The sequence below is a fragment of the Capsicum annuum genome, chromosome 1 (assembly GCF_002878395.1).
Source record: "Capsicum annuum cultivar UCD-10X-F1 chromosome 1, UCD10Xv1.1, whole genome shotgun sequence".
Lineage (NCBI taxonomy): Eukaryota > Viridiplantae > Streptophyta > Magnoliopsida > Solanales > Solanaceae > Capsicum > Capsicum annuum.
In genome coordinates this window covers 81,759,016-81,773,987 of record NC_061111.1, presented here as the reverse complement: position 1 = coordinate 81,773,987, position 14,972 = coordinate 81,759,016, and the positions used below count along the sequence as shown (strand labels likewise).

At 30.8% G+C, this 14,972-nt stretch overlaps 1 protein-coding gene across 1 annotated transcript; it reads left to right on the top strand.

Moving 5' to 3' along the window:
• Window positions 1-439: 439 nt before the first annotated feature.
• Window positions 440-1,183, top strand: LOC124897795 (uncharacterized mitochondrial protein AtMg00810-like). The gene is made up of 2 exons (XM_047411215.1): window positions 440-671; window positions 831-1,183. Exons 1-2 carry the CDS (start codon window positions 440-442, stop codon window positions 1,181-1,183), a joined length of 585 nt encoding a protein of 194 aa, XP_047267171.1.
• Window positions 1,184-14,972: the final 13,789 nt, after the last annotated feature.

The following is a 14,972-nucleotide window of genomic DNA, read 5'->3' as shown; positions in this document are numbered from 1 at the left end:
GCTAGATTATACTGAAACTTTCTCACCAGTGGCTAAAATGGTCACTGTCAGAGCTATTGTTGCTCTTGTTGCCTCCTCCCACTGGCATATCTTCCAAATGGATGTTCACAATACCTTTCTTCAGGGTGATTTAGCTGAAGAGGTATATATGGTTATTCCTAGGGGCTTTGCAAGCTATGAAGAGACTTAGAAAAAGGCTTGCAAACTCCATAAGTCCTTATATGACCTGAAACAGGCTCCCAGGCAATGGCACTAGAAGCTAACTGAAGCGTTAATTAGCATGGGTTTTGTTTAGTCTCACTATGACTATTATTTATTCACACAACAAGTTGGTCATGAACTTGTGATCATACATGTATATGTAGATGACTTACTTGTGACAGGAAGCTCCCTAAAGCTGATTTAGCAAACTAGAATGAACCTTCAAGAAAAGTTCAAAATGAAAGATCTTGGAGAACCTAAGTTCTTTCTTGGAATTGAGTTTTCCAAGTCTAAGAGAGGTATACACATGTGTCAAAGGAAGTATACACTGGAGCTGGTGTTTGAACTAGGTGTATCTAGTGGTAAACCTACTTCTACACCAATGGAGTTCAATCACAAATTAACCTCAGTGGAGTTTGACAAAATAGTGAAGGTCTCTAATGAGAATGATCCACAGCTAGTAGATAAAGGTGGTTATCAAATAATCATAGGCAAATTATTCTATTTGACTATGACAAGACCTGATTTGGCTTTCACAGTTCAAGTACTCAGTCAATACATGCATGCAACTAAATAAAGTTATCTAGAAGCTGCTATGAGAGTGGTAAAATACATCAAAAAAAATCTAGGACTGGGACTCTTTATGCCTATTAATGGGAACAATAAGTTGACTGCATACTGTGACTCTGATTGGGGTTCTTATGTGGAATCAAGAAAGTCTGTTACTCGTTATCTAGTGAAGTTTGGAGAAGCCTTGATTTCTTGGAAGTCAAAGAAACAAAATATAGTATCCAGGAGCTCTACTGAAGCAGAATTTAAAAGCATGGCAACAATAGTTGCTGAAGTCACTTGGCTTACTGGACCATACAAGGAGCTAGGAGTCACTGTTACATTACCTTTTCAGATGTTTTGTGACAGCAAAGCTGCCATCCAAATAGCTACTCATCCCATATTCCACAAAACATCTGAAAAGGTAATGTGAGACAGCAAAGCTGCCATCCAAATAGCTACTCATCCCATATTCCACGAAAGAACCAAGCATATTGACATAGATTGTCATTTTGTAAGAGAAAAGATTTAGGAAGGGCTGATACAAACACAACACATCAGAACCAAGGAACAAAAAGTTGATCCGTTAACTAAAAGTGTGTGCTCACCACAACATGACTATCTGGTGATCAAGCTGGGATTAAAGAACTTGTTTTCATCCATCAACTTGAGGGGGAGTGTAGAAGAAAAGGGTTGTGGCAACCACAGTAACTAATTATGTGCAATTAGTTAATAGTTAGTTGTAAAGAGTTAGTGGTAGCTTAGTTAGTGGTTGTTATGCTGAGCTGGAGCATATTGTACAACTTGGTTCATATATGAAATCGAGGTTCTTTCCACTTGCAATAATCTTCTCTCTACAACTTCATGATTGATATCTTCAACAGTTTTGAAAGCTTGCAGATATTGTGAATATCTTACTACACTCATGTCATGGTACAAACTGACTCATTGCTACTGCAGAAGGTGTTAGAAGGAACTTGGAAGCCACCATGACACACAGTCACATGGATTGAAAAAATATTAAACATCATGATGAAATGTCGTATGCAGGTATATGAAGTTGAATGCAAATTTAATAGGATATCATTCTGTAAAATCATATAAGAATAATGTATAATTTAATCTGATTTTGATTGTTATGATCTTATATATCTAATTGTTATTTTTTGCATTATGTAAAGACTTTTTTGTGTATTAAATTAATAAAAATGAATCACTAGCTTGCCCAGTGATATTGTTGGGACCGCGTGTAACTTCATCCAAACTCCGCACTAGTATGATATTGTCTGCTTTGGGTCAAGCTCTCACGGATTTATTTTTGGGCACCTCCCAAAAGGCTTCATACTAATGGAGTTGGGTGAGACTTTAAATATTGAACATTTTTCCTCTATTTCTCCGATGTGGGATTGCTTTGCTTCCCAACAATCCTCCCCTCAAGCTAAGACCACATCACTTGTGACCTTCCCTTCACCGATAATCCATTTGATCTCGCTAACCATCTTGTACCGCCACTACCAACCAGTGGGACATGCCGCTTGACCACTACTTGTTAAGAAGACTTTCGACACAAGACATTAACCATAGATCTCAGCTGTTGGGACACTTCACATGATCTGCCAAACATCTTATACCGCTGTTATCACCCAACGGGACACGCCATCTGACCACCACTCGCCAGGAAGACTTTCGACACAAGGCACCACTTGCATATCTCCAGTCCGTTATCACCCAACGGGACACGCCGCCTGACTACCACTCGCCAGGAAGACTTTCGACACAAGGCACCACCTGCAGATCTCCAGTCTTGTTGTCACACAGGGAACTTCTCACCAAACGCAGTCCACTACTCCTGCACATTCGAACCTGGGCTCTGATACCACTTGTTGGGACCGCGTGTAACTTCACTCAAAATCCACACTAGTATGATATTGTCCGCTTTGGGCTAAGCACTCACGAATTTGTTTTTGGACACCTTCCAAAAGGCCTCATACTAATGGAGTTGGATGAGACTTTAAATATTGGACATTCTTCATATATTTGTCTGATGTGGAATTGTTTTGCTTCCCAACAGATATATTAACCCCACGCCCCACCCCCCTTAAAAGAAAAAACAAAAAATTTAAAAGACCATCAATTAAAACAACCAAAAATATACTATAACTATTAAAACAAATATTAAAGTACCTTCCATCCTTGTGGAATGTTATAGCCTTGGTAGTTAAAATCCACTAGTACTTCTTTGAAACTTCCAAGATTGGTGATGTTAATCTGAGAACTTCAGACACTACCTTCCATGTATACTTCATCTTCTGTATGTCATCCCAGTTCAAGTATTTTCTTCCTCCTTTTGATGCTGCAATCTCCTTTTGTTCTGTTCTTATTATCAAGCCAAAATATTACCTTTAATTGTTTGTGAAGCCCTGACATTTCAAGTGCTTCATTTTGTATAATGGTGTTTGACTGACCTTGTAAAATGTTCGCATAAACATGAGGCAACTCGGCGAGATACTTCATCACCAACGTTAGAGTAACTGTGGTGGTGTCATGACCGCCAAAGATCATCATCAGGATGTTATCTGCTATCTCCAATTCAGACATGAATTTACCATTCTCATCCGGAAATAGAAGTAAATGTGACAAAAGATCTTGTGGAGGAGAATTTGGTCTCTGTTCTATGGCCTCTCTTCTCTGCTTTACAATTAACAAAAGTTCTCGTATAGTGTTTGTTGCTTTCTTTGCGTGATAAAATTTAGTTCCAGGAATGTTTAGGGCTATAGATATAACTCCTTTCAAGAAAATGTTGAATAGATTGAAGAGCTTGATAATTCGGTTTGTGTCTTCTAGGTTCATGAATAGGCGACATGCCAACTCAAATGTGTGTAACTTGACAGTTGGGAAAACTTTCAGCTCCATCTTGCATGTAAATGGCGGATAAAGGATTTAGGGATAGTGAGTGTTTAAAAAAAATTTAAAAAGAAAATCATCGGATCTTAAGTTTAACCCAAATATCAATGCACCCAACTAACTTTATATTATAATAGGTGTTTTTATATGTTTTATATCTATTTTCATATTTTTTTTTATGTAATTATATTTATTCTGCATCAAACTTAGTGGGTGTCGGAGCACCCAAAATAAAACATAGGTCCGCCCCTACCTGTATAGACGGAGAAAAGTTTCAAAATTCACATGCATTTTTGGTTATACTATTTTGATAATCTAATTCTACGCACATTTTTGGTTCTTCTATTTTCTATACCTATACTATTAAAAAGTGTGAAGAACGTTAGAAATATTATAGATATTTTTGTCCTTTATTAAAAGATCTTGTAATAAATAAAATTAATTTTTTAATTACTTCCTTCAATTACTAATTAATTATTGAAAATTTAAACAATACTAAAATATATGGTAATAACAAAATATGTATCGTAAATTGATGTTGGTAGATTTTCTTTTTCCCTGTACATGAAAAAAGAGTCTTAAAATCTATGGTAAAAAAAAATTAGAAAAATATATTTTGAATTTTTTATTTAATTTTAACCATACAATGTTACCTGCACAAGATGAAAAGAAGAAAACGTTAATAAAATATATGATAAAAGGTGACTTTTATTTTATAATTTGTAGGTTTAGTTGTTCAATCTCACCTATGTATTTATTATTAATCCGTACAAAAATTCAATTTCATAACATACATGACAATAGATCTAAATAAAAATAATATACTTCCCGTGCAAAACAACATAGGCGCGTATCCAAATTAGTCGGACTTTAATGCGACTACCGGACACCGAATGGAAAACCAAAAAAAAACTAGGTTTGTTTTTTTATCTACGTCACTACTACTATTAGTTTATTTGTTCTGATTTGTGTGCGTAAATTCAAACCTACGTTGATTGGCTGTGCAAATATTGGTACTATAGATGGTGGTCCACGAGGTAGCTGTGCAAAGAGTACTGAAATATGACGAGGAAAATTCATGCAATAAGGTTGAGTGGGAATAGGAGAAGGCGAAGGCCAAGTCGGGGGTGGAGAAGACAGGGATGGGAGCGGGGACGGGGTTGGTGAATGTCTTCGTAGGTATCCTGGCATTGTGAAGTGGTGAAATTGGAAAAGAGGTAATTAGGATGATTAGAAGTGAATTATTTTAATTAAGTAAAGAGAAAAGATGAAAGGTTTCCAATGAATGAGAATTGACAGGTTGGACCATAAAGGAAAATAGTCCAGTGAATGGGATTAGTCTACTAATCAATGGCTTGTTTAATTTGTGATAGCAATCGAAGTGAATGATTTATGTTTCTTTCTTCTTCTTTTTTAAGTTGTAGGAGTCTTTTTTAGTTTTAAATATATTTTTTTTTTGTTATAATATTTTGTTAGCATAGCTTTTGTTATTGATTCGTTTTAGATTTTCTTTTTTATTGCATTGATTTTATTGATTATAAATAATAAAGCATCTTTTAATATTTATAGCTTTTATTCTTGAGTCTCAAACGTAACTTTGTGATTTCAAGATTTCAAACTTTCTTTCTTATTATGTTATTTTATTGATTATGAATAACAAATCATTTTTTTACGTTTGTAAGCATTGCTACAACTTCTATTTATACGCCTTTCAATCTAGATGTACTTCCATGAAAAAGTTGTGGGAAAACTACAAACTTGAAGTGTCGAACACGATATCATTTTCTTCAGAGCAAATTGTAAGTGCATATGCCTTGTTTAATGTCTTCCACGTAGTTCTTGACATTGTTTCCTTTCTGTTTTGTGAGATTTCCCTCCTTTTATTTATAAATAGTCTGTAGATAATGATGCAATCACCTCAAATCAATTAACAATTATTATATAAAATGAGACTTTTCATAATTATACTTTATACACATTTTAGATTTAAATGAATATCTAATTTAAGTTAGAGTTGTTACTTTTTGTATGTTTTTTTATTTTTATTTTATAAAAATATATGTATCATTTAAAATACATCGTTAACAATTTAAATATTGTATTAAATAACTTGAATAAACGTACACCGCACATTTTCATATACTAGTTAAACAAAAAAGAGAATCGATATAGTAACACTTATTTATTTATTTTTATCTTATCTATATCAATTATGAGAAAACAACTAATTATAGTACTATATACTATGCCAAATTAGTAGCAGTTAAGTATACCAGTGCTGCATACTATGAACCCACATGGTATATATCATATACTTAAAAGATTTTATAAATTATGAGTTAATACGTAAAAATGATCCTAAATTTGACACCAAATTATAATTTCGATCTTAAATTTTGATAGTGCACAAATAGGACCTTTAACTATTCAAAACCTAAACAAATATGACCTCCGATTTTGCAACCCCATGCGTGAGTCTCACTCGCGTCTACGTGAAAAAGTAATCCAATTACACGGTGTCACATCGTTAAAAGGGCTGACTTAGAGAAAGGTCATATTTATGCAGTTTTGAATAGTTAAATGTCATATTTATGCATTGCCAAAGTTTTATTTTTTGTGTTAAAACGCGTCGTTTTTTTTTTTAATTATTATTATTGTTATTATTATTATTATTATTATTATTATTATTATTATTATTTTATATATTTCTATAGTAGCAGCACCTAAATTTTTTTTAATTTAAAAAATTATTATTATTATTATTATTTTATTTATTTCTATAGTAGCAGTACTTAGCTTTTTTTTAATTAAAAAAAAAACAGTCACTAGCAGGGATCAAACCCACATAGTAGGCTGAAGGAAGCACCCAAGAAGAGAAAATAACGCCACTGGACTATCTAAGCGTCTTGTTTCATGTGGTTCAACATTAATATACGTACATAAATATACATTTTCTATCTTATATATATACAATGTAATTTTTTTACCGAGGGGCTTCGGGTGAACCCCATGGCAATCACGTAGGTCCGCCCCTCGTTAATTTAATAACGTTTTAATAACGTTAATTTAATAACATTTTAATTACGTTAATTTGATAGCGTTAATTTAATATACTACTACTACTATCCTTAATAACATTAATTTAATAATCTTTTATTAAAACTATAATTTTTTTATTATTAGTATAGTTTCATCTTTAATTTAATATTTAAATAAATAATATTTAGATATATTATATAACTTAAATTCGTCCTCTGCTTTATAATATATATATACATACCCGCTCGATTTTTTCGTATGAGGCTGACCCGCCTAATTAATAAATCTTCAATATTGCTCTTTTTCTGCAATGACAAAAGAAATTACATTTCATTTTCATTTTTGAGCAGAAAATAATGAAAAAATAATAGTGAAGAAAAATTTAAAGGTCATATTTGTGCAGTTTTGAATAGTTAAAAGTCATATTTGTGCAGTGTCAAAGTTTAATGTCATATTCATGTATTATACCCTTAGATTTTAATCTAGACGCACCCAGTTTTGCGTGTTGAACACGCGTTTTGCCATGTAAGGTTGTAGGTCATATTTGTGCAGTTTTGAATAGTTAAAGGTCATATTTGTACACTGTCAAAGTTTAAGGTCAAAGTTATAATTTGGTGTCAAGTTTAGGGTCAGTTTTATGTATTACCTCATAAATGATTGATTCATTTCTTTAAAAAAGTACTAATCAGTCTATATGATGCCACCCATAATTAATATATACAAGGCCAAACACATCGATAGATTCCTCAACTTGACACGATCTTTCATTTTGACATCTTAAGTGGACGATGTTTATTTTAGGCATCTTAGCTAGTATACAAGTGTGTCATTTTGACACTTTTTGCTTACATGGCATAGTGAGTGAATTACACTCTCTAACAAGTGCGTGAATAACGATTTAGTCGATTTTTATTTTTATTTTCCTCTTCTTCTTCTTCCAAAGTTTTTCAGCCATTATTTCTAACTTTTTAAGTCATTTTTTCACCTTTACATCAAGCTTAAATTCAAATATGCTCTTTAATTCTCTCAATAACTTTAATCTCTTTCTCCTAACACTATTATTTGTTGTTTTCTTATTAGAAAATCATCTTTTCGCCATAAAAAAAGAATTATACCAAGATAATGTTGAAAAGTGGAGTGAATTTTGTCCTATTATACGTACTGAATTTTGTCATATTCTCTCAGTAATAAATTTTTTTGGGTTTCTGTATATTTTGTGTTGAAGGATGATGATTTAATCAAACAAATCGAGAGTTTAGGGCCGGTGATTCTTTTCAAGTCTATCAACGAAACTTGGTTGGCAAGAAAATTGGCTCCAGAATTCTAGAAAATCATTTGATTAATTGCAAGGAATTAATAAACTCAAAATCAAATATTAGAAATATTGATGTCAACGATCGATATGATACACAAAACCTCGAATTTTTTCACACTCATATTTTATTTTTAGCTTTTCAATTTTTTTTATGTGTTTTGAGTTTGAAAAAATTTTCAAGAATGATGGTAATTAGAAGAATGTGTTGAAGAAACAATTTTGTTGGAAATGGATGTTGTAGGGGTTTGCAAAAATAGAGAAATAAAAAAATAACAAAAAAAATAGAGAAGTTGACTTGAGGAAAAGAGGTATGGGGGCAAATGAAAAAGATGAGATGACTTGGTTGGGGGTTGGTGGGAGGGGAGGGGGGAGGAGATGATATGGTGGTGGATATTGGAGAAGATAATTGAGGGGTGGGGAAATGGGCGGGGGGTGATGCGTGGGTGGGTGGGCTGGAGAAGATAATTGAGGGATTAAATTTTATAATTTTTTTTATAATTATTTGAGTTAAAAAATGTCAAGTGTCAATATTTGATTGATAATTTATTTATTTTAATTAAAAATAGTTATTAAACAATTAATTTGGAGAGAAATGACAAATGTCATTATATTATTGGTCACTTTACATGTCATCGACGCGTGTAATACACGTGCATAGTATATTTTTGCTGATTGTGTAAAAAGTGCCAAAATAACACACTGAAATACTAGTTGGGGTGTCTAAAATAAACAACGTTCACTTCAGATGTTAAAGTAAAAATTCATGCGAAGTTCAGATACCTGTTGATGAATTTGACCTATATACAACATACTAATATGGTATCATAGAGAACCGATTCATTTCTTCAGAGAAAAAAATATTCAGTTTTCTATGGTAACAATTTGACATATATCATACACTAATAGGGTATCATAAAAAAATATTGATTCCTTCAAAAAATACTACTCAATCCTCAATGATACCACACATGATATATATCATGTTCATATTGTGACAAAATATCATAAAAGATTAATTCATTGTTTAAAAAAATATTTTGTCCTCTATAAACAACAGCCTAGTATATACTCCCTCCGTTTCAGAATAGGTGAATATTTGAGATATTTGTTGGTATTTCAAAATAAGTGAATCATTGAATTTTTTTTTCAAATTTACCCTTATGATTTGACAACCAATTAAATTTTAAAAAGGTATTACAAGGTCAGTTTTTTCTTTTTTACGGATAAAAATGAAAAGTTGTGTTAAATTTATGTCTTTAATGCTTTTTCCTTAATCTGTATGCCATAATCCAACAATTCATTTATTATGAAACAAAGGAAGTATCATAGGTTGACAGAATATTATGAAAAACTGATCGGTCATTCCTTAAAATAACACTCAATTGATGCTCTATAATAACCACACTACACTATATATATATGGCAATACAACAACCTAGTATATATCATAGGTTGACAGAATATTATGAAAAACTGACCGGTTATTTCTTAAAATAACACTCAATTGATACTCTATAATAACCACACTCAGGATCGGATCTATTAATTATCGTGGGTGGCATGCCACACGTAAATTTCGACAGAAACTCTACGTATATAGGTATATATATATATATTGATATAGTCAAATATTAAATCTGCCATCCATAATATCAAAGCATGATCTAGCACAAGTGGTAAAGTGTCATTTTTGTTGCTCATAGATCGTGTGTTCGATCCCAATTTGTAGCATTTATTTTTTCAATACTGGTATAGTCAAATATTAAATCTGCTCGATCTCAGTTTGTAGAATTTATTTTTTAAATACTGATATAGTCAAATATTAAATCTGCCACCCATAATGCCAAAGCACTATCTAGTGCAAGTGGCAAAGTGACACTTTTGTTGCCCATAGGTCGTGTGTTTGACCCCAGTTTGCAGCATTGAAGTACATTCTACCATTTAAATAGATTATGAATATTATATTATGATATTAGTAATATTATTGAAAAATCAAGTTTTGTCATTTTTTTTAATTAATTGATTGGTTAATTGTCCTATATATCAAAAAATGAATACTTTGATTAATTTAATCGCAGTGGCGGAGCCAAAAATTCAGCAAAGGATGTACAAAATTTTCGTATAAATAACATAAATAGCAACCAACTCTTTTGGAAGTAATTACACCCTCTCCCACTTTTTTAATTACTTTACTCTCTCTCCCTATTAATATACATAACATAACCAACATATACATAGCATTTTATGTGTATGTTGGGATTTTTGTGTTTAGGGAGTTGGAATTTTTTGTAATATTGAAAACATAAGTTGTGTATTTGTGTAATTTTTAGAAATTTTATTCTCAGTTATGTTAAGAGTGTGCAAAATTAAATATACACTCATTATGATTAACATTTAACCTCTATTTATCACATAATTTTTCGACGAAGGGTGTGCATCTGACCACCCTTCATCGAAGGTGACTCCGCCCCTGTCGATAAGTCATGGCACCCAGAGAGTTCGGATCCTGGATATATATATATATATATAAATAAACATGTTCATCTCTATATAAAAAAATAGAGTTTAAGTTTAGTTTTGATATTATAATTTTATTTTATTTAAGGAAAGTTTTATTTGTGAAAAATGTTTTAAAAAATAGAGGATTTTATGGATATAGATTTATTTTCGTTTTCAGAAGTTTTTTTTAAAAATATATTTAATATTAATTGAGATTTTAACAAATGAAGTGGTAGCTTTAGTTTTTTTTTTTTTAAAATAAAATTACCTTCCTCTTGTAGTCTAATACTTTCTTCGTTTAAAATGGAATGATCTATTTTGATTTGATACAGAATTTAAAAAAATAAAAAAGACTTTTGAAACTTATAATCTTAATTAAATTAAAATTATCATTTAATCTTGTGGCCTTAAATATGTCACATAAAAAATTAAAATTAAAATATTATAAAAAAGAAAAAGATCATTCTTTTTAAAATAGATTAAAAGGAAAGAAAGTTATTTTTTTAAAACGTAAAAAATAATTTAACATTTTATATTTTACTATTTTAAAAGTGGTTAGCATATTGTAATTTTTATATTTGATTTTATTATCTCTAAAAAGACAAAAGAAAAGGGACGAAAAAGAATGAAAAGAAGATAAATTAACCAAAATAAGAAAACGAATTTAAGAGATTAAAATGACAAAAACAAACAAGAAAACAAAACCAATATGGGATTAAAAGAGGTGAGAGAGAGCCCTATGATGGACTTGATTGACGGCTAAGGACAAAAAAGCAGATACGACTGGAATTGATGGCTGAAATGTTGGAGGAGATGGGTAAGGGACAAATTTCTCTCTCTCAAATACTCGCATCAAGCACCAACTATTAACAAACAATACATAAAAAGGGTAATTTGGTTAGAAATAAGTTACACTGAAATTAATTATATTAAAATTATTTAATTTGATATTATTTTTTAATATTTGCTTGATTTATGATATAAAAAATAATATGTATGGAATTTTTTTTAAGAATAGATTGTATGTTTACAAAAATAACCTTTACCTTATTTAGTTTAATAATTATTTTTATAAAAATTGTATTGATAAGGCAAACTTTGATTATATACATTAAAGAGTTAATACATAAAAATGACCCTAAACTTGACACCAAATTATAACTTTGACCTTAAACTTTGATAGTGCACAAATAAGACTTTTAACTATTCAAAACCTGAACAAATATGACCTCCGATTTTGCAACCCCATGCGTGAGTTTCACTCGCGCCTACATTGAAAGGTAATCCAATCACACGGTGCCACATCGTTAAAAGGGCTGACTTGGAGGGAGGTCATATTTGTGCAGTTTTTAATAGTTAAAGGTCATATTTGTGCACAGTCAAAATTTTATTTTTTGTGTTAAAAAGGCATCGTTTTTATTATTATTATTATTATTATTATTATTATTATTATTATTATTATTATTATTATTATTATTATTATTATTATTATTATTATTATTTCTATAGCTGCAACACCTAACTTTTTTTTTAATTAAAAAATCAAACTCGCGCAGTAGGCTGAAGGAAGCGCCCAAGAAAAACAAATAACATCACTGGGCTATCTAAGTGCCTTGTTTCATTTGGTTCAATATTAATATACGTACATAAATATAAATTTTCTACCTTATATATATAATGTAATTTTTTTACCGAGGGGGTTCGAGTAAACCCCATGACAACCACGTAGGTCCGCCCCTGCACTAATTTAATAATGTTTTAATAACATTAATTTAGTAACATTATAATAACGTTAATTTGATAACATTAATTTAATATACTACTACTACTATCCTTAATAAAGTTAATTTAATAACATTTTATTAAAACTATAACTTTTTTATTATTAGTATAGTTTCATCGTTAATTTAATATTTAAATAAATTATATTTAGATATATTATATAGCTTAAATTCGCCCTCTGCTTTATAATATATATATACATACTCGCATGATTTTTTTCGTATGAGGCTGACCCACCCAATTAATAAATCTTCAATATTGCTCTTTTTCCGCAATGACAAAAGAAATTAGATGTCATTTTCATCTTTGAGCCAAAAATAATAAAAATAATAGTGAAAAGTCATTTAAAGGTCATATTTGTGCAGTTTTGAATAGTTAAAGGTTATATTTGTGCACTGTCAAAGTTTAAGGCCATATTTATGTATTATGCCCTTAGATTTTAAGTTGGACACGCCCAGTTTTACGTGTTGATGGAGGTCATATTTGTGCAGTTTTGAATATTTAAAGGTCATATTTGTGCACTGTCAAAGTTTAAGGTCAAAGTTATAATTTGGTGTCAAGTTTAGAGTCATTTTTATGTATTAACTCTACATTAAAGTACAAGTTCTATTATATACATGCCTCATTATATAGTCGAACTCTTAAAACTTGTCAAGAGATTCTATTCAAACAATATTCAAATTGAGTAATTTTGATCTGATCGAACACCTCAAATTTCTATTAAAGTGTTTCAATTTGATAATCTCAATTCAATTTTTTAAAAACTTTTGCATATGTTTTAATTTGTATTATAATTAAGTTAGCCATACATAATGTACTTTAATTATACATATCAACCTCAAGTAGAAAATGTCTGAATTTTTATGGCTTATTGAGGTGAATGTGTAGAGTTAAAAAAAATGACATATTTTGTATGGTTAATTTAATTATCTGCTAGACGAACGAGAACACACACAAAAAAATCATTTCAAAATTTGAACCAATCTTAGTATGAGTTGAGGTGTTTAATTGAAACAAGACTTAACTCAAATGTCTAAATAGAATATCCAAACAAATTTTAAATTGGCAAAATATGTCAACTTAGGATGATGTCGTTGCATGATGAGTGATATTAAACATTTCAAATTAGTAAGACAGCATGTGAATGGTTACGTTCATGAGAAAGGTTAGCAAATCAAACAACACAATATAGAAATCAAACAACACAACATATCATGAACAAATCAAAAACTTGTTTCAGCATAGCATAAAAGTTTTACAGCAGCAACAACTCTGAAAAAGCTACACAAATATGATACTGCAAATATATATATACTCCTATATAATATATGTGAGACAAAGGGTTTGGGAATAATTCTGTCCTTTTATAATTTTATCCCAACTATCGGAAACAGACTTGCTACTTTTTCGGAGATAGTGGTATGGAATGCGTACATCTTACCCTCTCCAGATCCTACTGTGTGGGAATACACTGGGTTTGTTGTTGTTGTTGTTTTTGTTGTATAATTTTATCCCAAGAATAAATAATAGTGAGATTGTTATTCCATCAAATGTGTGGAATAACTTATCGTGATACTATTTATTAGTCTCGAAATAAATTATCCCGAATATTGCCAACCAAACATGCATTAAAAAATTTATCCTAAAATTATTTGCTTTTATACCTCACACCAAACACCCTGAAAGATTATTACTATATGAAAAATTGAGGTCGTCTAACGAGAACAAAAAAATTGAGGTCGTCTGTAAGTTAAATGAGAAAATTGAAGGAAAGGTGTCTTTTAAGTCTTGAATGAAGGATTGGTGACATTGACCAACAGATAGGGTCAAACATCATTAGGAAACTTGATTAAGTTAATTGTGGACTTGTTTAATATTTTTAAAACTTTCTAATCTTTTCAAAAATACAAATCAACCCAACCCACACCTCTATTCAATCCTAATCAACTACTCTCTCTCTCCAGCTTCTCCCAACTAACAGTTCTGCAAATTTCTCCCTTCAACCTCCGACGACAAATAGTCAGATGAGTTTCTTTTCGACTTTCAACCGTCAATCGACATGAATACTTCTCCAGCGACAACAACTTCGAGTTCTTCATCTGCCCATTTCTTTTTTCAGAGGTAAAAAATTATGAAGAAACAGAGGAACTTGAGCCAACTACTCTTCTGGTATTGAAATGTGGACTGAATAAAACCCTAATTTTTGGCATTTCTTCTTCTCGTTGTCGTACTGTTGATTCGAATTTATTGGTGATTTTTTAATCACAGTTGATGTTCTTAGTATTTATGTGTGTGTGTGATATGTTAGTGTTGTTGGGTTAATTTGTTGTTTGTCTTGGTAGAAATGGTATTGCAGCAGTTGAAACATCTGATGTAATAGATAAAATATATGATGCAACAGATGAAAATCTGATGCAACAGATTAAAAATCTGATACAACTATGAAAATCTGATGCAACAAGTGAACAATCTAACAGATCATTCATCTGTTGCGAAAGACGACTCTTCTGTTTTGAAGAAATCTAAACAATATTAATCCAACAGATAACTAATTAGTGATCTATTTTTATTTTTTCTAATGATTTACTCTTCATTTAAAATCTGATGTAACAGATTAAAAATCTGATGTAACTATGAAAATCTGATGCAACAGGTGAACAATCTAACAGATCATTCATCTGTT